Below are 23812 nucleotides of genomic sequence, written 5' to 3' on the forward strand. Positions count from 1 at the left end.
GTGCCCAGCCCAAGTAGCTCTGGTAATAAACTAACAAAAGAACAATTCATAATTGCACTCTTAGTTACATCTAAAAATTCCAAGAAGGACTCTTAAGAAGGCTTTAACCAAGGAGGTGACAGCTGAACTGGGTCTTGAAACCTGATAAAAATCTTACCAGTGAAACAGTGAAGTTCACTAGGGGAGAGGAGCAAAGAGGAGATAAAGAACTTGTATTCAGAGTACTGTGAGTAATTCCCTCCAACTGGACTGCAGTGTCAGGACATGAGACCAGAAAAATTGGTAGATCTGAAGTTACAGAGGTTCTTATATAATAATAACTAACATAAATGTAAGCCCATGTACTTTATCCATTATCCCATTTAATCCTAGCATGGCCATTCTACAGTTTAAGGAAGCGGAAATATAGGAAAGTAAAGGAACTTGTCCAAGGTTACACTAGTAAGTGTAACAACTGGGTTTTGAACCTAACAGTTCAAACCGGAGGCCACAAGCTTAAGCTGTTCTCTATCTAACACACCAAGCCCTCTGGATTTAATCTCACCAGCACAGTGAGCCCTTGGAAAGTTTTTTCAGCAGTTGCTGTTTGGTTTCTTTATCTTTTCTTCCTAATGGCCACGGCTTTCTCTTTTTGGGAGAGCAGAGGGAAAATGCAGAGGGGAATTTGGCTCCAGAAAACTCTTCCGATTATTCTCCCTCTTTAGGACGTCCTGAATCCAATCTGAATCTCAAGCGTCTTTGGCATTTAGGGGCTTCATCACTATGATCGTACTGCCATTTACGTAAGAATTTATTACTTTAAAACCTCAAGGGCTTATTTTGTGTTTTCAACTTGCCATGTTGGTAAAGCAAGTAGTAGCATCCTTATTTACAGATAGCAAAGAGGAAGTTTAGGGAGACCAAAGGATCGGGCAAAACACATCTCTGGGCCGCAATTTCTTTACCTGTAAAATGAGGTGGTTGAACTACGTTATTTTTTTGCAACAACAAAACATTTCTCATTCTAGATCTGCTCAGAGTTGGGAAGCCATTCTGAAGCAAAATCTGTTTCATAACTCAGATGTACCTCTATAGATCATTGTGGGGAAATAAAGTCCGGCGCCGGCAACCAGGACGGGTTGAGCACAAAGTCGCCCCACCTCAGCCCCAGCTCTGCGCGGGGGCAGCAGAAAGGCGAGTACCGTGCAGAGGCGGAACGGATTTTGCGGGCGGTGGGGACGCGTTTTTGGAACGGACCGGGGAAAGGAAGTGTGCAACACCCTCGGGAGTACCCATTCCTGGCTGCCGCGGGGACAGTGGGGTTTTCGCGAAGAGTCTGCCTGGAGCGGGCCTGAGACTTTGGGTCTCCGGTGACGGGCGGAGGGAGCTGCAGGCTCTGGATCTGCTTGTTTCGGCGGCAGACGGAGCGGGCTGACCTTGGCCGCTGCTCTTACTGACCTTGGCCCAGGGTCAGAGCCGATGGCGGCTTGGGCCACCTTCAGCCTGAACCGGGCCGCTGCCCCATGCTTGCGGGCGCGAGGCCTTGGGGTCCAGGTCCCCCGGGCCTCCCAGCCTGAGCCCCCGGACTGTAGCCCCGCTGGGGGTCGGACGCTGCACCTCACCGCGGCTGTCCCCGCTGGGCACAACAAGTGGTCCAAAGTCCGTCACATCAAGGGTCCTAAGGACACCGAAAGGAGTCGCATCTTTTCTAAGCTCAGTTTGAGCATTCGCCTAGCGATTAAAGGTGAGAACCTGACGGTCACCCACCGCTGGCCTCCACTGTCCTCACTGTGCCCATGGCCTCGCTTGCCTCCGGGAGTTGGACCAGGGCCCATCCGGATGCTCTGCTGTTCATTCAGAGTGAATTAAAAACTTTCCCGAAATATTAATCTATATCCCATTCAAACACTGGATAGAGTGTTCTAAACTAACCAAGGGCTAAGTGGTGAGTTGTCACTCTTTTGGCTGATGGGGATGGGGGCGGAGAGGGGAGAGGGAAGTGCCTTTTTTCTCCCATGTCATAATGAGATGTCTTTGCTTACTCTTTTCGATCTCAGAAGGAGGTCCCAACCCTGAGCTCAACAGCAGTCTGGCCAGCATCTTAGAGGTGTGTCGCAGCAAGCACATGCCCAAGTCAACAATTGAGGGAGCGCTGAAAATGGAGGTGTGTCCTCAGTTTGACATCCTTGTTACTGCTCACAGCCCCAACAGGGCACCCCATGTCTAGAATGCCATCACATACTCTTTAAATTAAGAGAGAAGGGTCACAGTGTGGTTGACACCCTCGACCCAGAGCCTTCTGATGACTCTCAGCCATTGGTTATGGGAGCACAGTCAGGAATAGGTTGTATAGATAAGGTGCAGGACCATACTGCCTAGGACTGTTGAGCTGAATTGTGAGGAGATGGGGTAAAAAGAAGGGGCACATTATGGGGAAAGCCCTGATGTTAAATTGAGGAAGCCTTTGTTTTTCTAATATTTATGCCTTGAAGGAGAAAGATAGAGGGTGCAGATGATAGTGATGGTGAGAGGGTCTGGGATGTAGAGCCTAGGTGTGGGTGTTGTCTTCAGAGCCCAGGTAAGGGGACACCTCTTCCCTGGGATGAGTGGGAAGGATCTGAGGAAGTAATCATCTTAATAGCTAAAAGTTACTGAGTGTTTACTCCAGGCCAAGCACTTGATAAGAACTTTGTATACGTTATCTTACTGAATCCTCAGAACAACCTTAAGTGGACACTGAGGCACAGAAAGATGAGGCGACTTGACCAAGTCACACAGAAAATGACAGACTTGGCACCATACACACTTCAGAGCCTATGCTCTAACCATGGTACATACTGCCTTCCCGTCAGCCCTGGTACAGGTGAGGTGGTGGAGGCAGAGGATTTTCCCCGACCTGTGGGTCCTTTATTTCCTTTGTGAAAGCAGAAAGAGGTCATCAGTTGAGAGTTCCTGGGAAGACAGCAGGGCAATGTGATGGCGAGAGTGATGAAGATCGGATACATGGACAAGGGATGAGCGGAGGTGGTATGGGAGGTCCGAATGAGATTGGTCATTAGAGTTTTTGATTGACTGAATTTGGAGGTCATGCTATTTGATAAGGCTCAGATGTGTGATTTCATGTACCAGTACTCAGCAGCCTAGGAGCACAGGTATGTTTCCCTTGGGATAAGATGTGGGAGGATGAGTTATAGTGGGCGTGATGGAGGGGTAGGTGTGGGATTCAGCTGGGGAGGGGAGGAAATAAAGTTGGGAGATGGCTGACTGATTGTTCAGGGACAGGAGAAACAGACTCCCTCCCAAGTACTTCCAATTACACCAAAAGTTGGCCCCAAGGGCCTCCTCTAAGAGGGTGAGAACAAAAATAAAGACTTAAGAGCCTAGGCTCCAGCTCAGAGAGCCCATCCCATGGAGTCAACTTTGTGGTGCCTATGGTTCTGGGCTGGCATGTAGGAGGGGATTAGGAAACAGGAAAATGTGCTTGTGTTGTTTATTGCAGAAAACCAAGGACATTTATTTGTTGTATGAGGGCCGAGGCCCTGGTGGCTCTTCTCTTCTCATTGAGGCTTTATCTAACAGTGGCTCCAAGTGCCAGTCGGACATCAGACGTATCCTGAATAAGAATGGGTAGGTGTGTGTCTGGGGGGAGTGGAAGCGGACAGAACCTTTAGGTTCCAATTGTGTGTAAGGAAAGTACTGTTGTTCCTGGTGGTATTCCGAGTTTTACACACACTTCATCCTTAACAGAGTTCAAATGGGATAATTTATTCTCCCTTAACGTGTTCTGTACTAGACAGGATCCAAAAGGATCCAGTGAGGAAGGACCTCCGTGTCCCATTATCTTATGTAGTCATATAATGTCCTGGTCTTAAAATGTTCCACCAGAAATGGAATCTTAATTGCATGGGAATTGATGAACAAAGTCTTTGCCTTCTCCAAACTCCAGTCAGCGCAGAAAATAGAGGGTGGATTATGTTTGAATTGTTTCCTGGCGCAATGGTAGCTGCATCTTCTTCAGGAAGAGAGCTGCTCCATGTCTGTATTCACTCCAGGGGCTGGGTGGGAATGATGCTGTGCAGTGCTGTGTGGAGGCTGAGTGTCTAAAGGCATTCGTTCTGGCCCATTCATTTCCTTTCCTATTAGGGGAATGATGGCTGAAGGAGCTCGCCACTCCTTTGACAAAAAGGGGGTGATTGTGGTTGGAGTGGAGGACAGAGAGAAGAAAGCTGTGAACCTAGAGCGTGCCCTGGAGCTGGCAATCGAAGCAGGAGCTGAGGATGTCAAGGAAACTGAAGATGAAGAGGAAAATAACATTTTTAAAGTGAGTATGTGTTTAGTGGACTTCCAAGAGGGCCCTAAGAGACACGTTAAGTCATTTTTCTCCCAGTTTCTTCTTTCCTGCACCCGGGGTACAGATGAGGTAAAGAGCTCACCTATTGCACAAACATTTATTAAGTGATTGCTGGATAGGGCTTACTCTTCTGAGGACAATGAGAAGGATTCAGAATACCTGAAACTTCATCTCTGCCAGTGAAGACTTAAACCCAGTGATATATTACATCCACTAGGTTTTACAAAGTTCTGTCTGGCTTTGTCCTGTTATCTCCTGGCTCCTCACCTCCTGACTTTCTTTTGTCCCTAGTTTATTTGCGATGCTTCTTTACTGCATCAAGTGAGGAAGAAGCTGGACTCCCTGGGCCTGTGTTCTGTGTCCTGTGCGCTAGAGTTCATCCCCAACACAAAGGTGCGACTGGCTGACCCTGACCTGGAACAGGCTGCCCAGCTCATCCAGGCTCTTGGCAACCATGATGACGTGATCCACGTCTATGACAACATTGAGTAACCTGGGTGCACATGCCCTCAAGCTCCTTCCCAGGCAACTGGCAGCCTACTCTGGATCACAAACTTCTGCAGCGTCCTCTGAGACTCAGGCAGGTTGGTTGGGGTGGCGGGAGTCTAACAGGTTAGGAGGCATAAGACCTGCAGCTCTGTGGTCAAGGAAATCCCTGCACTTCCGTGAGGCCTCTTAGCTCTGCGGGTGTCTCAGAACCCTCCTGGATGAGTCCGTCCCCATTCTTTTGGATGCAGGATGTGGCCAGTAGTTAGTCAGACTCCGATCTCAGGAAGTTGGCCCTTGTGGGGATGGTAGGTGCCCCGAGGGCCCATGTACTAGAAACTGCTCTTAAATAATAACAGTGATTGACCGGGGTTGCTGCTCCGCTGCTGGATGGCTCTTGAGTTTTCTTGGGTTTGTGTCCAGTTGTTGGGACCCTCTTGACTTTCTTTCAAGTCTATAGGCTTAGTTCCACTATTCCAATCCCAAGACGTTTTTGGTAAGCCTTAGAAATGAGCTCTCTCTTGCTACTTTGTGCTCTAGTGCTGGTCTAATGGTCTAAACCTGTCACTCATTCACACAATTAATAATTATCAAACACCTATTATGTACCAGGGACTGTACTTAAGAAGAGTACAAGCTGTTCAGTTGATGCCCTGTGTTAGATCCTGCTCTAAGACACAGAACCTCACAGGGAAGACGCAGGATTGCACTCTACTGGAGCTGTGCCAGGGCAGTGTGAGCTGCTGTGCATGTATCCTTGTCCTCTTCGTGGAGCCTCTCTGCCCTGCCAGAGAGTAAGGCCCAAGCCCACTAGGAAATCAAATGCCAATGATAAGGGACTCTCAGGCCCTGCTTTGCCTGAGTCACTGTGTGTTCTGAGACTGGTCAGAGTGGACCTGTCAGTGGGGTGCACTCAGGAAAGGCCGTACCAAGCTGGTTTTGAAAGATGCTTGATCCCCAGAATGCCCAACCCTAGCTCCTTTTCATCCCTGATGCCAGATGGTGGGGCACTGGGGACTGGAGAGGAACTGAGAACAGAAGGAAGGGTGAAGGGCTGAGTCAGAAGCCTGGCCAGGTGGGAAAAAAGTAAGACCTTGTGTCTTTTGCTCCTAAGTGTTACTTCTGGGTTTAGAGAGACCAGGAGTGCCAACCACCTGTGCTGGAGCCCGTCAAGCATGTCGGGCCTGGAGTGGCTTTTTGATCCCTGTTATTCACCTATTTATAAGTTGTTTATGCCAGTTCTAAGCTCAGAGTAATTTTCCTGAATGTGCCTAAGGTAAATTAGGATAAAAACAACTAAAACCAAATTGGCTATAAATGATAATTTCACCGTGTAGGAAAAACAGATTACTAATTTGATGATGACTGGAGGGTGAAGGCTAGGGGGAGGAAAACCAATTAAATAATCCACTATCGTGCCAAAGCATAGGTTTTTATGCCTCATTTCATATCAGGATAGATACTAGGAGATTCTTTAGTTTTTATAGGAGATTATCTAAATATCTGAACAGCACATCATAAAATAGGGCAACGTAAAGTTTAAATGCCACTTCATAGTTTATAAGATAGTTTCATATTTTATTTATTTGATTTTTAAAACAAGTTCAAGTGCTTTATGCACAGATGATCTCATACCAAGCCGGTGAGAAATACATCTTGTATTGATAGACCTTGGTTTATAAAATAGCTCTGTTTTGTAAATGTTCAATAAAAATTAACCTGAAGGAATGTGATCATTTCTGATTTGAGAAGTTTGTACTAAGGAAGCCTGCTCTAGAAGGGAACTTGGTTACTCATGTGAATAATCCTCTAATCTAATAGATAGGATTTGTTTATATGAATTCTTGTGTAACCAGTTTTCGTACATCAAAGCATACTAGGCAGCTCTGTACTGACCCCTGGCGGTGCCATGCAGTCTTCCCTGCAGTTAATATGGGAAAGGCAGGAATGAAAGCTTACTTGTATCTGATCTGCCTCTAGATCTGGTAAAGAGACCTTTAGCTACATAGATTAAATAGTTAAGTAACTATTTAACTGAATAGTTAAGTAAAGAGGATATGAGTTATTCTGCCACTAGAATTATTTTTCAAAGAATATTTTATGTCAGAAAATGTGTGTAATATGTTAAGTGAAAAACAAAGATGCAAAACTATTTCTATCTATTTATCTATAAAGTATGATCCAAAAATTTTTAATATGTATCATACTGTATATATGAAGTTCAAAAAAAAAGTCTAGAAGGAAGTATACCAAAATGTCAAAACTGGTTATCTCTGGGTGGGGATGTTATAACTGAGTTTTATTTTCTGTGGTCATGGATTACTTTTATCATGGGAAACATTTTTTAAAAAAGGAAAACTAGTCACATTATTGTCCAGCTAGGGAGACAGCATGTGAGAGGCCGAGAGTAGGTGTACCTTAAAGTCAAAAAAGAAAGGGGTCTATTCCTGGCTTGCCTTTGCCTTATCTTTAGTCATTGTCTTAGCAACACAAAATCATTTAGCACCTTGCAGCTGGCTCAGGCTCACTTTCAAGTGTCCTTTCAGTGGGATGGGGTACTAGTGACAGGCTCTGTCCACAGCCTTGACTCTTACAAGAAGTGTTCAGTTGGTACGTAGCTGCCGCACCTCTGCCAGGGTCCCTGGGTGAATGAAACAGGTGCAGTGAAGGCTCTGCCTCCAGCAGCCATGGAAATTCAGCCATGTGGTTGAGTTACCATAGCAATTAGTAAAGCTCCATACTCTAATAAGAGTCCCCAGCTTCTGAATCCCAGGGGACTCCTGGAGACATTCTGTGAAGAGAAAATAAATGAGCCAGTAGGTCTGGCAAAAGAGGGTGTCGTGATAGATAACACACTAGTCTTGACTGAAATCAATTTCTTTGTTCTAACCGAAGAAGCAGTTTTTACTTTTTCCTCTTTTTTTTTTTTTTGGTTTGTACCAAAAAGGTAATATTTATTGTTTTTTAAAAAGTAAGACCTTATAGAAATATATAACAAAAAGATAAAAAGTCTCATCTAATCCTGCCTCCTAAAATAAAACCGCTATTAACAACCTACTCTACTCACTGGTACCAGTCTGCCAGGAAACACATTCTGACTCTGCCAATTGCTAGCAACCTTGGGCAAGAACTTAAGCTCTTTGTACCTATTTCTTCATCCATAAAATGGGGATAATAGTACCTATTTCATAGGGCTGTTTTGAGAATTAAGTGAGTTAATATATGTTAAACCCTTAAAACAATACCTGGCAATAGTAAGTGTTCAGTAAATGTTGGCCTTTTTCCCCCTAGTAAGTATGAATGAGCATTTTAAAAACTGAGATGTGATCACCCTATACATACCTGTTTATAGCCTGTCTCACCCACCCCTGCTTCCCCCCTCCCCCCACCCCCAATTCTCCACCAAGGTATATCCTGGATATCTTTTGGTATTAGATTGGAGAGATCTGCTTCATTCTTTCTGGTAGCTACATAGTATTTTGTTGTATTAATTATTGTGCCATGATTTATTTAACTAGTCTCTGTCAGTGGACATTTGGGTTATCATTCTTACAAAAGATGCTACATGAATATTTTTTACCTTTCCTCTCTTGCAAAATATTCTTTAGGATAAATTTATAGAGGTGGAATTTTAGAATGAAAAGATGGGGAGAAAAATAGCTCAGTGGTAGGGCACATGCCTAGCATGCCTGGGTTCAATCCCTGGTACCGCCATTAAAAAAAAAATGACTCAGCATGATTAAAAAAAAATCAAAATGAAAAGCAATTTTTCTATAGAAGTAAATGTCACTAATATATAAAAATGTAAACAAGATATAAAAATCTCTATTTACATTATTCCTTAACAATGCAGGTAAACTAATTGGTTGAACTGGTAATCTGAATATATTCCACTTTACCTCTGAATTTAAAAGAATTTTATCAAATCAGGTGGTAGGTTTATTGGCTTGTTTTCTTTTTTACAGCAAATTCATTGAGCTAGCTCTTAAGGGAATTTATTCATTTGTATTGTTCCCTGTCCTGCGCTCTTGAAGGAAGAAAGGGAAAGTGTGCAGTTGATGTGTGACTGGCCACCTAATGGGACCAGCATTTCTGAGGCCCTAAGCACTAGGAGCAGGGATGACTTAGATGTTTAACCAGGGGCATCTACTCAGTGTAAAACTAGGGGAACAGACTTGAGAAAGCCTGGCCCAGTTTGGAGGTTTCACATGGGGAAAATGAGGAGAGAAACAGTATAGAGAAGATAAAACATATAGCTAAAAGGGCATATCTGTGGAAATTGCATTCAGTTACTAACATCCCCTCTTGAGGTTCACTTATTCTGTAAACAAATACTTGTTTTTTGAATGTTCTATGAAAGATGCTAGACATACCATTCTGAATGACACAGCTTCTGTCTTTATGCTTACTTTCTTATTGTTTTATTTTTGTGGGGGGAGGTAATTAGGTTTATTTGTTTATTTTTATTATTTTTTAATGGAGGTTCTATACTGGGAATGGAACCCAGGACCTCGTGCATGCTAACCATGCGCTCTACCACTGAGCTGTATCCTCCCGCCCATGCTTACTTTCTTAAAGGCAGTTACAGTAGAGTAGGACAAGTGCTTTGATGGAGAAAGTACTAGGTGCTCTGCTACCCAGATTTAGGGGCACCTGTCTAGAAAGACTCCCTGAGAGGAGCAATATTTAGGCTTATTTCTTCCCTGAAAGAATTGGGGGTGGGGCAAGAATGAAGGAGAGATGTGTTTGAGACAGAGAAAACAGCAGATGCTTAGTTAGAAGCAAGAGAGAGTCATATTTGTGGAACTGCTGGTAGTTCTCTGTGGCCAGAACATAGAATGTGATTGATGGGATTGGTGGAGGTGGGAAATGGAAAAACTTGTGGCTGGAGAAGGAATGGCCTGGGTCCTGAAGGGCCTTCTTAGCTACATTCACATATTCGACTTATCCCAAGGATGATGGGAAACTAAAAATTTTTAAGCAGAGCATGACTGGATCAGGTGTTTGTTTTAAAAAGATCACCCTGTAATGTGAGCACACACTGGGAGGCTGTTATAGTTAGTAATCCAAATAGGAGATTATGATGGTATGAATCAGGCTGGCGGAGCTGGGGTCAGAGGAGGAGTGGACGGATTGGAGACATGGTCACGATTAGCAGTGGGGGAGGGGAAATGAAGAGGAAGAGCTCTCCAAGTTAGATAACTCAAAAGCACCCAACTTGAGGAAATGAAAATGGAGAGAGGAAATGCCTCTGAAGCTCAGAAGAGAGTCCAGTATGGTAACTGCAGCATGGGAATTTTTGAGATGGCTGGTTAAGGGACAGAAAATGGAAATGAAGCCCTCAAGGAAAGCAGTTGCTGGGAAGGCAGAAGAAAAATCAGAAGGCGCTTTTCAGCTAAAAGCTTACTGTAGTTGTATTACAGTTCTCTCCTATGTGCAAGGCACTATTCTAAGTGCTGATGATAGAGCAGTGAACAGGACAAAATCCCTGCTCCTACAAGGCTTACGTTCACTGTAGCTGGAGGAAAGACACATCAGTATATAATTTCAGGCACTGTGAAGAAAAATAAGGCAGAATATGGAAATACTGAATGGAAATACAGAATGATGGAGGGGAGAGAGGGTATTTTGGTTGGGGTGGTAGGGCACTCTTAAGAGTTGACATTTGAGCAGAGACCTGAACGAAATGCAGAAATTAGCAATGGGAGCATGTTGGGGAAGATCATTCCAGGCAGAACAAATGGCAAGTGCAAAGGTCCTGAGGTGAAAGGTCCTGAGCTTGGTAGGTTCAAAGTATGCTAAGAAGGCCAGTGTGGCTAGAGGAGAGTGATTGAGGGAGTAGGAGAGATGAAGTAGGAAAGGTTGGCTGGGGCTAGCTCCTGTTGGGCCTGGAAGGCCATAATAGAGAGTTTGGGATTTATTCTGAGTGTGATGGGATGCCATTGGAGGGTTGACATCAGAGGAGTGACATGATCTGAATTACATTTTATAAGGATCACTCTGGCTGCTGTGTGGAGAATCATTTGTTGCATGGCCCCAGAAGAAACAAGGAGACAAGTTAGGAGGCTAGGACCGTCATCCAGTAAAGAGGGTGGCAGGTTGCACAAGGTTGGAAGTGGTGAGTAGTTGGATTCAGACACATTTTGAAACAAGAGCCAAAAAGCCTTGATGATTGGATATAGGAATGTTAGTGAAAGAGTAAAATCAAGGAATACTTCTCCTAGGTTTGTATTTTAACAACTGGGAAAATAGAGGAGCAAAGTTTTTTGGGGGTAGGGGAAAAGAATCAAGAGTTCAGTATAAAATACGTTAAATTGAAGTTGTGTTTTAGACATTCCAAGAGAAGCTGCTGAATAAACCTTTGAATACAGACAATGGAGTGGGTACTAGATTTCCGCTAGCATAATTGTGTCTTTTTAAAAATATCTCACAGCTCGGTAAAATTAAGGGTCAGCTCTCAGCCTCAGGTTGGCAGATTGTGACCTCTAGTAGTGGCTTATTACACACAGTCTCAACAGGGTGATATCCCCAACAGGGCAAAAAATGATTCTAAAAAGGTGAAAAAAAATCTTAATGGAATGTGGCCTTCAAAGCTCAACCCTATTTGACAAAATCTTCCTTAGTATTTAATTTCTCTCATTAGGGAGAATTTTTTAAAATTGAAGTATAGTGGATTTGCAATGTTGTGTTAGTTTCGGGTATACAGCAAAGTGATTCAATTATACACACAGACAAAAAAAGAAAATTCAACTATACACAAATATATCTATTTTTCAGATTCTTTTCCATGTAATTACAAGATATTGAATATAGTTCCATGTGCCATATAGTAGGTCCTTGTTGTTATATATGGTAGTGTGTATCTGTTAATCCCGATCATTAGGGAGAATTTAAGTAATTAAAAATTTTCTCCTTAAGGGGTGATAATGAAAAAAACAGTTGAGAAACTTTGACCTAGTGCAAGAACATGGCCTTTGGGTGTCAGACACACCTGGTATGGATCCCAGGTCTACCACTTGGACATGGTACTTCTCTGAGCCTCACTTTCATCATTTAAATGCCAATAATATTACTTACCTCAGAGTTATTGAAAAGATTAAATGAGATGATGTGCCTAATATATAGTAAATGATTGATACATATTAATTCTTTTTCCGCTTTACCTCCCCTTCCCAGAAAAGAGAGATTATTATAGTTAAGGAACTACAGTAAACTGAGTAGGGATCTCAACAAGTGGGAAAATGACTGACTTAAAAGCTTGTTGGGGGAAAAAAAAACCTAACAGGACATGGGGCCTGATTAAATATTGGGGGGTGGGGGGTGTGTAAAGAAAGAAGTCTAAATAATGCTTAAGAAATTTGACACCCAAGGCAAAGCCACTGCTAAAGATATTTAGTTGACATCAGAGGAAGATGTTTCTGGCATCTGATTTATATTACACTGGAACCAGAGGAATGGAGCCTATATTAATTTTGCTGGACTTGGAATCCGAAGATCTGGGTGTATAAAATGTTGAAAAACGGAGGTTGGGAAAATTAATTGTAGTCACTGCATTTTGAAATATGCAGCCAGTACAATTGTTTTCGAACAATATTTGGAGGCTTGGGAAACACGTAATAAAATGTAAGCACACGACAAAAGAATATGAAGCTATACGTGCATATTTAGGTAGGAAAGAGAGAAAATTATCTCTGGGTTGAATTTTTATTTTTTCAGTTTTAATACAAAGAGCTTGTACTGCTTTTATTATAACTAGGAAAAAAATTTTCTTTCCGAAATAATCTCTCTGGCTTTGCCACTTAATGGTTTCGGCCCTGGCCAGCGGATTCCAAGGACCCACCTTTCGGCACTACCCTAGCCCCTTGGAAGGTGTGGCCCTGGAGGTGTGAGACCCAGGAGAAGGCGGGCAATGGTAAGCCGATCCTGCCTCCCGGCAAGCGCAGCGTCTGAACAGGAGGACTTGCCAGGGAATCTGGCGGCAGAGGTGGCCACACGCAGCGCTCAGAGCCAGAACCCTCCCCGCTTATTACGCTCCCGATGTGGGCACAGGGAGGGGTAGGACGTCAGCCTCAGGGACCGCCGAGGGGCGGGAGGCCAGGGGCCCTTGCAGTCGTCTTCCCAAACTCCAGCCTCAAAGTAGCCGTCGGGGAACCACGCCAGCCCGCGCGCCCGCGGAGACTTCGGTGACTGATGGGAGGTGGGAATATGGGCGGAGCCTCAAATGCGAGCTGTGATTGGAGCCACCAACACCTCCCGGGGAGAGAAGGCGGGCAAGCCTGCGAGGGATGCGCAGAGGAGGGTGCTCACAGCCCTTTAAGTGATTGGCTAGCAGCGGAGTGAACCGGCTGCTGTTTCTATGATTGGCAGGCGGTAGACAGCCCTCGGAAATCTCCTTGGCTTCGCCCATTGGCATCCTGCGAGAGTAGGCGGGATTGGTTCATCGTGTGGTGCTGATGATTAGCTGGCGGCTGAGAGTTAGGGTGTTGGGGAGAGAACGGGGGGAGATGGGGCGTTGGGGGCAATGACTTCCTCCTTGTTATTGGCTGATGAAGTGAGTGGAGGTGGTACCAACGTCCAGCGACTGCCTGGGATTGGCGGGCGCTGGGGTGAGTGACAGGCAAGGGGGCGAGCTGCGCGACCAGCGGTTTGTTTTTCGGAGCGTTCCTGAGGTGGAGAACGGTGGCCGGACGGAGCGACTGCGGGACTGGGGGACTGGCGGGCGGGCGGGCCGAGCGGGGCCGCTGAGGCCGGGCTGGGCCGAGCCCAGGAGCGCCAGGGATGTAGCGGGTCACCCTGCCCATGCCACAGTGCCCGGTCGCGGGCGGAGCCGGAGCCGGAGCCTGGGGAGGCGGCGGGGGCCCAGAGCGCAGCCCGCGCCCCCCGCGCGGAGCCAGGCCCGCTGCCGTCCCCGCCGCCCGGGCCCCCGGCATGCAGCCCCGGCTGCGGAGGTGACACTCGGGCCCGAGACGCCGCCGCCGCCATCGCCACCATGGGTGAGTGTCGCCACCGCCCCGGCCTGTGCCCGCGCTGCTTCGCGTCGCCCCGCCCCGGGCTGAGGGGAGGAGGACCCTGGGCCGCCGCCTGACAGGCATGGACAGCCCGCCCGGCCCGGGCTGCGGACCGCCGGCGCTATCCCGCCCTGCTAGCGGCTCAGTGGCTCCGCGGCCCGGGCGGGGGTTCTGGCACCCCTGGCCCGCCGGGGCGGTCCCGGCCGGCTGAGCCCACTCAGCAGCCTTCTTTTCTGCCGGGCCGCGCGGCGGGCGCATCCCAAGGAAGCAGAGGCAGGAGCGAGGGCCCACGCTCCGCGGGGCAGATCGCTCCGGCCCAAAAGAGCCGGACCGCGAGCCCGAGGGCGGGGGGAGCGAGAGCTCAGTGTGGGGCCCGGGCTGGAGGCTGGTGCAGGCCCAGCTGCTGTTGTGTCTTTTCCTTGATTTGCTTTTTTTTTTTCCTGCCTGTGTCATTTCCTTCCCTTTGCTCACACAGGCCGGCCTGTGAGAGTTCCCGGGGCTTGCTCTCAGCCCTGAGCGTGCCCCAGCGCAGGGGGGAGGGCGTGCGGGGAGATAGGCTGGGAGGTGATTAAAATGGCAATCACTGTTATCAACAGCGCGGTTGAGAAATGCGAACTACACGCAGATTGCTGGAGGTTAGGAATTGGTCGCGGGCTGCCAATTATAATACACATTATACTTTTTGAAAAACCTGTTGCAATGTTCTACATCCATTATTTTTATCTTTGTCCCTGAAATTATGTAACTTTTAAAAGAGAGAAACGTTCACTACACAAAAGAGTCTCTGAAATTATTTCTTTTTTTATCGATATTTGCAGTTTCTGTTGTGAAGATGTAATCTACGAAGAGCTTTTAATGTCTTCCACATGCAGCATTTGAACTGAATTATATTTCATGTCCTTTTTGGTAATTTAGCAAATGACTATTGGACTAGATTAAGTACCAAATAACATTTTAGATGTACTTTGCTTCTCTGGTTGGATCAGTTATTTTGATACTGTTGTCGCAGTGTTAAGTTTTGCAGAGTATTTGATATTGTCCTAACTAATCAAGTGCTAAACTCTAGTAAAAGGATCATTTGCAAAGCCTTTGAATGCATCTGTGAAGAGGGAACATTAATGTTTGCTTTGCCCTGTAGCAAGGTCAAGTCGGTTTTTGTAGGAGGTTAAGTGTTTGCTGTGTCACATCGCACAGATATTCTTTTGCAGTCCATCTTTTAACTCTGGCTTTGAATGAACTGCCTTGTTCTTTTCCACGCTGCCCCTCATACAGTAAGGGTTAGGTTTGTTCATTTGTTGAGTTTACTGTTTCCTTCTTATGCTTTGCTTCAGAAGTGCTTGCTTTTGGGGGGAAGTGTGTGACAGTAAGCAGAAAAGGAACCCAGTGAGGCCTAGTATTGCAATACATAATTCAACAAATACTAAATGAACATTTGCTATACCCCTCAGGTTTCAAACATTTATCTTATGTTCAGGAATTTGATTACTTACTAAATATTTGAATTGATTTGTGAACCTGTATTTGCTATAATCTCGCTAATAAGTCTTTCCTCTCTGTCCAGTGAGGGCAGTCTTAAGCCCCAAAGGTGAGTGTGAAGCACTTGAGGGTGTGCAGACCTGCCATTCTCCACTTTTCTTGACTGCTAAATCAGTCAGAGTGTCCAGATGTGTTGGCTACATTTCATGTCTAACAACAAAATAGATGTCAGCCTGTTTTCACATTTCAAAACATTTTCAAAAGATTTGTATGTGATTATGTGGAGAGTTAGGAAAGAAACTATGTAAGTAGGGTCCAGAGCCCCAAAGGTAAAAGGACCAAGAACTCGGTGTCTTCTCGTTTGTCCCCATGTCAGTTTACATGAAGAAAGTGAGACAGTGAAGGGAGAATTAATTTGCCTGGTGTTTGCAGTCTACTAGGCAAGCTGGTTTAAGAACCACTGCCTGGCTTTCTTCAGCACTTTCCCCCCATACCTCGCTTTCTTTTTCGTAGATGACCTTGACATGCAATTAGAACTAATACTGAATTCTCTTGGAACCTAGATCTTTAGTTTGCTTTGCGTAGGGCTCAACGAGGATGTATGTACACATACAAACACGCAGAGTCTCACTTAAATACTAGTTTCCATTTTGGTGATATACATGATGAAAATTCAAATTCCTGGGTTAGTTTGCTTTAGTTGCTGTAGTTTTAAATAAATTCAAGGGGTAATAGGAGAGAAACACAGACTTATTAATATTTTTATTATACTTGTTAAACTCCAACCCAGTAAGGAAAGGACTAAAACTAATTTGAGTCCCTGCCCTACAGGTTCCTTGGTTAACAGTCACATTTTCTTGAGCTGTTCTAAGCCCCAGACTCAAGCTTGTTTGACAACTTGGGTTGATAGTGAAAACAGGTCAGATTTTATATTGGCTGTTGGCCCTAGTAAATTTCTAGTGGAAATTGCATTTATTCCTGTAAATAATGGGAAATATTCTTTTGGGGGGGGGTTGATGCTATGTGGTTAAAAAAAATTAGGAATTGGCTGGTCATTTTTTCTTGATCACACCAAAATTCTCTCCTAGTTTTAGTAATTACAGTGGCAAAGGCTGTTAATAACACCTAAGATTAATTTGCTAGTGTTTATTTGGATTCTTTATAAGTGCAATCTAAAAACTTAGTGGGAAGTATTACTGAAAAATATGCAACAACTTGGAAATGTTACAGGAAATGATCCTGAGCTGAGTTTAGGATTTAGGATAGTGTTGTTCTGGTTTGCTAACTTGGTTTGAAGTCAGAATCATTGTGATTTACAGATACCGTGTGTTTGTAGGGTCCAGGGCTTTTGGGAACTCCCAGTTAAACCAGTCTCAATTTACTTTGGCTAGAATCTGGCCACCTGTGTAGACTCTAAATAGTTAGCAGTTGTTTTGATTGAAATTGGGATCGCAGTTTATTAAATCAACATGGCTATGTCACAACTAGATTTCTGATATTTTATGAAATGATGGATGTTAAAAATGAATTGTAGATACTCATAAAAAGTAAGTGTTGGTTCACTGAGCATTACTTAGGGGACTACATACAGGACAAGAAGCAGTTTTCTTGATTCTGACTATGTAAGCTATTTATTTTTTTGCCCATTTATTGGGCATTTCTTATGTGTCAGATACAGTGTTTGCTCCGTACCTGTATTTATCCCATCTTTAAGAAGTTATAGTTAGGTAAGGTGAACCAGAGCATATAAACAAGTAAATGCAATGAGGTGTTATAGGTACTTTGTCAAAACTGTAAAGTATACAGGAGGGAGAGACTAATTCTGTCGTTTTGGGATTGACATACTTTATCCTGTGGTCCCAGACCTTTAAGGTTAATTTCATTAAACATTAAAATAAAATATGATGGTGATGTATTGATTCTTATGAGGACGCAGTAGCTTAGTTTGTAATATGTATTTTTAAATTTTAAGTCATCAGTTAATACTGAAGGGCTGTTATATCCCAGAAACAGAAAAATAAACACCAGAATTTGACTTTGAGATCTAGTAAAGGTTCAACCATGTCCTTGAAGAAAAATATGTTTCTTGTGAATTGAGTATCAGACCTTTTTGCTTATACTTACTATGAAATGATGTTTTCCCAGGTATGGATAGGGTGGAGGCAGTGGGAGTATGAGAAATGTCATGAAGAGTAAGATAGTAAAATCTGACTCACAAACACTCTAAAGCACAGGACCTCCTGGGTGAGCACCGTGATTGGACAAGTTGGCAGAGCTGGGGAGAACACGGGGGAGATGAAGAAATAACATTTTTTATTAAGTGAAGACGAAGATGAAATTTGGGGTTTGTAGATATGGAAAAGAGAGTGTCTGGCATCATGCAGAACAACAATGTTTATCAAAGAACATGTTTCTGGAAACTTTTCTGGTTTTTAGCCAAGGAAATTCATAAGTGGGAGTGTCTTAAGACGCTGCTTTTAGATAGAAGTAATAGCTCCGTCTGGAAGAGTGACTTCCTGCCGGAGCTAGTGAGTGAGGCGTGTGTTGCCTGACAGCCCCCATGCTATAGGTCAGGGTATCCGGAGAAGAAAAAGTACATGCCACTGGATAATTACAGATATCTGACTGCTTAAGCGCTTCTACTTTTCAAGCCTGAACTGTAAACTTTATTTCGTAGATCCCTTCTTTTCTTTTTCCTATGACTTCTCTTCCCCTCTAGATTCTTAATTTCCTCTATGCCTCTTCTTGGTAGCTTTTAGATATGTCAGACCACCCCCATCCTTAGAGAAATCTTTTCAAGGCTATAGCATACTATTACTTCTGCGTCAGCTTGTTCACCTGTTAAGTTCATAAGTGAATTGATTTCCACTACTTCGAATTTTCTTTTAATCTCCAGCTTCTTGATTCCCTGTAAAATTTTGTTTCTGCCTCTACTACCCTATTGGATCTGCCTGGCCTACCCCTGCCTTGGCTTTTCTTTGGTCTTAGCTTCCCTTTCTTCCCCCAGTCCTCTTAAAGGCTTCTCTGCCAACATACCTTCTTCCTACTCTACTCGATAGGATTACTACTCACTGAGGATCAGTCCCTGACCCTCTTTCTTTTCCTCTACCGCTCACTTCCTTTCATGTCCCTTCTCCTTGGTTCATTTGTAAAGCTCTCCTGCATAGCTGGATCAGCTTGCTTTTCTGAAAGAATCTTTATTCTGTAAAATCATCTACATAACCTCTTGCTACTCACAGTGTAAAAAAATTTTTTTAACATATGTGTGTATATATATTCTGCCTTGTATATTGTCTAATTTAGTCTCTTTATTTGTATAACCTTGTATTTATGTGTTATCTTTTTACCCCTAGAGTTTGAATACCTTAAAGTACCTTAAACTGTCTAGTGTATAATACATGATAGTTATTTAGTAAATGATTGTTAATGATTAATAAAAATTCAGAAATAAAATTAAGTATTAGGGTACATTAAATGTCCTCCGGTCTTTCCCCATTAACCTTTTTTTCCACTGATGATGATAACAGCCAGCATTTTTTTTGCTTTACTACGTTATTAGGTACCATGAGGAATAATTTGTAAGCTTTTTTCCCCGCTTAACTCTCACAGCAGCTCTGTGAAATAATGCTTTTATTATCTCCATTTTACAGATGAGGAAATTGAGGTTTAGAGAGAAAAAGTGGTTTTATTTAAGGCCTCCTTAAATCCAGGTCTTTCTGACTCCAAAGTCCATATAACTAACTACTGCACTCTATGAAAGCCGACATTCGTTTTTAACAGGTTTGTTTACTTTTTGTTAAGGAATGCGTACAGTAACGCTGATAATTCAGTTAAAAATCTCAATCCAGGAAGAAATGCCTAAAAGAGCCACTTGATTTACTTCCTGTCTTTATCCATGTCCTCAGTTTGAAGTATCAGTTTAAGAACCTGTCTAGAAATGTACTCACGTTTTACACAAAGTTAGATTCTGTACCCCTGTTTCACTTGAGTCAGTTGTCCTGGATTTCAGGAGATAACGCTAAGCCATTCTTCTGGTATGTTCTCAGCACTTGAACTACCAAACAAGTTTATCCATTAAGTAATGCCAGGAATTGGTTAGCTTCCTGGAAACAGAATTTGTCAACCTGATAAACCAGCTCTTATAATAGCATCATCTCATACAAAATTAGAAACGATTTCTCTAGTCATACTTGTCATGGATTTGATTTGAAAAGCATGTGTGTGTGTCTGTGTGTATGTATGCAGATCCATCTTGATTCCATATATGAGCTAAGACAACTGAATTCTCAATTCCAAGGGTAGTTATAGTAAAAACTCCACGAATTCTGCTGTTAGGACTATCACTGGATGCTCCTCAGAAAACATCCACCTAGTCGTAATCATACTTATAGTGACTCCAACAATTTACTGTTACAGTTGGCCCAATAATTTTATACATGTAATATTTAGTGACATATAAGCCAATTTAATATATAAGTTTACACACACAAACACACACACACACACACACACACACATAGCCAATTGTCCTAGCTTAGCTGTTATGCTCTAGTTTTTAAATCTTGGTAGGAGGTAAAAAAACAAACAAACAAAAAATGAAGCAAGTTCCCTTTCTTTAAGGAGCCTATAGGTAAATTTCTAGAAAATATAAAATAATTGATAGGATATATGTGTTTTAATTTTGGTAAATGTCTTCTGTAGGTACCTACTTCCTCCTCATTCCTTATCCCATTTACCACATTCTTTTGGTGCTACAGTGATATCACTCTCATACTTTTGTATTTATTTTGAAGTAAAATCAATTGGTAAGCTACTCTACTTGTGTTTCCTGCAAGTCTTGAATCTAATTTTGTTTTTCTGAGCAGGCAAAAATCTCTTCATGGGCACCCTTCTTCCTTTCCTGCACCTCCTCAGAGGGCATATGGGGCACCTTAGCAAATTTGGTCTAGGAGGAGAGAGGCAAATAATACCATTTTATTTCCCATACTTCATGCTGCTCTTTCCTTTTCATGAGGTGTTAGAATATTTCCAAGAGACAATGATAAAAGGGCAGAAGATAGGCACACTCTTTGGGTGGAATCTTCTATACTTCTTTTAAGGTGTGCCCCAAGTCCCTAAGTGACTCACTTGTCACTAAAGCAAGTGTAATGACTCATCCTTCATGTCCCTTTGCAGAGCAAGTGATTTATTTTCAATTCCCCAATGCTATTTGAGCACACAAGGATCTCTTGACGGACCTGGGAGAATTTTGCAAAACATGGAACTGGGCTGGTATAGTTTCTGGGTTATGGCCACTTGTCTTCAATGCATGAGAACTCTAGTGCTTATGCTATTTCAAGAAAGGGGGATTGAAAGTAATGCGAGTCAGGCAGAGACAATGCATTGCTTCGTCAGTTAGGGAAGAAAAACAATAGAACTGCCTTTTGACTTCCCTGTGGGAAGCAGAAAGCCTGTAAACTTGTTAAGAGTTGGGAGACAGGCATTCAAAGGCTAGGCTTGTAAAACAACTTCTTTTCAAAGCAGGGACCTGCGGTTCTTGTTTGTTACCTTTTAAATATGCTCTTCTACATATGATGCATTAAGAATAAGTCTTTGACTAACTCTGTTCCCTAATCAGCTCTCCATGAATTCATCTTTTCACTCAGTACTCTGTTACACTTTGTTGTGGTGTTCTTCACTTCACTCCAACTTTTCATCAATTTTTCCTGGTTGAGTTTCTCTGGCACTGGAAGAAGTGCTCTGTTTAGCACCTCCCTTTCCCCTGGTGAATTGGTAGCTATTGCTGCCAGAAATGATTGGAAAGCTGTTAAGAATTCATTAAAAAAAAAAAGAAGAATCCATTAAAATTCAAATCACCATAGTCTGACCTCAGTTATCTACTTTTCAAACATATCAAATGCATGTGATTATAGTTACAGGGTCTGTCATTTCACCTGGGCAGAACTCCCTGAGTATTAGTCATATAGGTTGTTGAAGAACTTTTCTAGTCTATGTTAAAGTGTCTTAGCCCATGTGCTCTCTTTCTTTGCAGATGAACAGGAGGCATTGAACTCAATCATGAAGGATCTGGTGGCCCTCCAGATGAGCCGACGTCCCCGGGTGCCCGGATATGAGACCATGAAGAACAAAGACTCGGGTCACCCAAATAGGCAGGTGTGTGCAGCCATGGCTAACTTAACTAAATTTGTTGGGGAGCAGTTTTCAGGTGGGAAGTATGTGAGAAGCTGGTGATACTCTAATACCAGGCTTGAATGCCATTGGCCCCTTCCTTTCACAGTCTGTTAAATGGTAAGTGATGTATACCAACCAGGTGTAGGTCATGATCTGGAGTCCCAGTGCCTCATGCATCTGACCTTGTGCATAGTGTTTCAGCTGTGGAGAATAAGCGTAATTTCTTCACTAATTATGGGGACATTATTCATATAATTTTTCCTTTACTAATTATTTGGCAAATATTTTATCCAGATTCACGATCCCTAACTTAGAAAGTATTTAGCTATCTTACAGTATATACTTAGGAAAATTAATTGATTTTAGTATTAATTATGTAAAACATAATTTGGAAGAAAAATTTATTTAATGAAACATATATTCTAAAGGTAACAATGTGTGATTTTGTTATTGTTTATTTTGTGATTGTAGTTGTTTCTCCTCGTTAACTCAGGTAGTTGAGAGTGCCTGTTATATTGAGAGTTGTGCTTTTTAAGAAAACAGTTTCTATTTTGTTAACATTTAAACTTGTACACTGGTGAGAACCTTCTTCTCCCCTCCAGTGTCATTTACCTCCCTCTTCCTGGGTCCTTTGGCCGGCAGAGAGGAGTGAATGATGGTGAGCTTTCCTTCCCAGTGGGTATCAGATGTTTGTGTGTGATGTATTTGATGAAAATTTGTCCGTGAAATCCTCCCTTGTGGTCCTCCCCATTACCAGCTAAGCTTCTCTCCATTATCAGCTAAGCGCCTGTCTCCTCATTTGCACCTTGTCTACCAATTCTTCAGAAGGACTCTTGGTTCCTAGAGAAAGTATAAGGGCCTAGAACTTTTTCTGTCTGAAGTCTGCTAGATATAGCCCCTAGAGTATTTCCTGCCTTCAGGAAAACTAGAGACCCTGAGTTCTTTTGTTTCTGTTATAACAGACAGAATGGTTTAGAAAGCTGCTTTTATTTTGTGTGGTTACCGTACAGAATTGGGGGAACAACAGAATAAGGCCCATTCTTACACTGTTCTTATACATTATTCTGATTGTGTGGGTTCTCCTTTGCTGTAACTCATTTCTATTCAAAGCTGCTTTTGGAAGGAGCTTTACCAGAAGTGAATCCCCTCCCCCACGTTTGAGCCTAATGACCTCACTTTCCTTCCTGTCTTCCTATGTGGAGTGTGCTTGCTAGCGCTGCTCCAGTCAGCTGATCTTTTTCCAAATGGGACTATTAGCGTAGGTATCAGTTAGGAGGTGAAAGGGGGAAACTTTCTTGAGTTGAAAGGCCCAAAAAGACCAGGTAGAGAAGGGAGGGCGGTGGAGTGGTCTCTGATTATTCCCTGAAAGGGGATTACCTTTTAGGAATCCTAATTCGAGCAGAAAAGCTATTATAAGAAAAGCCCTAATCTTTTACTGTGACTGCTGCTGTGTTGTTGGAGTGAAGGCAGTGTTTATGGAGGTAGAAGGCTGTGAAAAGGATTTACTAGTGTTAGCAAGTAATCTTAAGAGGTACTAACTGTTTGGACCCATAGTTGACTTGACTATCATCATTTTTTTTCTGTTGCATGAAGAATACAAATTATTAACCTCAGTTTTTTTGTTTTTAAAGAAAAAACACAACAGCAGCAGCTCAACCCTTCTGAACAGCCCCACAGTAACAACAAGCTCATGTGCAGGGGCCAGTGAGAAAAAGAAATTTTTGGTAAGGAACAAAATTACTCGTTAAAACTAAAATGTTCTTTTAAATCTGATACTAGTGCTGGAAGAGTGTGGAATTCATTTCCTGGACAAATTGTTTTAGTGGATTTATAGGGAGCACTGGTTACTCATTACCTATGTTCTGTCACCGTTTCTCACAGCAGTATTACTTATAAGTGGCCCTCTGTCAGTGCTGTGCAGTAAACTTCTGTGATGATAGAAATGGTCTAAACTTGTGCTGTCCAGTGCAGTAGCCACTAGCCACATGTGGCTATTGAGCAACTGAGGAACTGAATTTAAATTTTTATTTAGTTTTAATTAATTTAAACTTAAATAGTCACAAGTGGCTAGCAGCTATTATCTTGGACAGCACAACTTTATTATATATTATATAAGGGACTATTGGTTTGTTGGGCAAGACATTACATACATGCTTGGAGATGTGTAATGGTTCATTGGTACATTCACTCCTCCATACAGGTCATGAATTTCTACGTGTTGTGATAAGCTTATCAATGGGAATCCTATAGATTCTGTTCCAGGGACATAGGATTCTGGGGGGAAGGTGAAGCTGTGGAACTAGCATGGCTGTTTAGAAATTGAAGCTCAAAGTTTTACGCT

The 23812-nt window shown here is 43.1% G+C and overlaps 2 protein-coding genes across 5 annotated transcripts in view; both read left to right on the forward strand.

Annotated features, from left to right (window-relative positions):
• The first annotated feature begins 1245 nt into the window (after window positions 1–1245).
• Window positions 1246–6549, forward strand: TACO1 (translational activator of cytochrome c oxidase I). Its single transcript, XM_006199299.4, has 5 exons — window positions 1246–1723; window positions 2037–2143; window positions 3479–3606; window positions 4123–4300; window positions 4622–6549. Exons 1-5 carry the CDS (start codon window positions 1459–1461, stop codon window positions 4820–4822), a joined length of 879 nt encoding a protein of 292 aa, XP_006199361.1. The 5' UTR covers window positions 1246–1458; the 3' UTR covers window positions 4823–6549.
• A 6874-nt stretch (window positions 6550–13423) lies between these two features.
• The window catches only part of MAP3K3 (mitogen-activated protein kinase kinase kinase 3), a 58427-nt gene continuing 48038 nt past the window's right edge, over window positions 13424–23812 (forward strand). The window contains exons 1-3 of one of the 4 annotated variants that reach the window (XM_072939393.1): window positions 13424–13809; window positions 21332–21453; window positions 23103–23195. In XM_072939393.1, the coding sequence (XP_072795494.1) occupies window positions 13806–13809; window positions 21332–21453; window positions 23103–23195 (219 nt within the window). In that variant the 5' untranslated portion in view covers window positions 13424–13805. The remainder of the gene's footprint in view (window positions 13810–21331; window positions 21454–23102; window positions 23196–23812) is intronic. The other 3 variants (XM_072939392.1, XM_072939395.1, XM_072939394.1) reach the window with 3 other exon arrangements.

This window comes from Vicugna pacos, chromosome 16 (assembly GCF_048564905.1).
Source record: "Vicugna pacos chromosome 16, VicPac4, whole genome shotgun sequence".
NCBI lineage: Eukaryota > Metazoa > Chordata > Mammalia > Artiodactyla > Camelidae > Vicugna > Vicugna pacos.

Bases quoted from the DNA above. Each gene is read 5' to 3' on its own strand.
- TACO1 (XM_006199299.4), top strand. From the start codon at position 1,459: ATGGCGGCTTGGGCCACCTTCAGCCTGAACCGGGCCGCTGCCCCATGC. The intron at 1,724-2,036 runs GTGAGAACCTGA...TTTCGATCTCAG, and splicing joins CATTCGCCTAGCGATTAAAG to AAGGAGGTCCCAACCCTGAG. The intron at 2,144-3,478 runs GTGTGTCCTCAG...TGTTTATTGCAG, and splicing joins AGGGAGCGCTGAAAATGGAG to AAAACCAAGGACATTTATTT.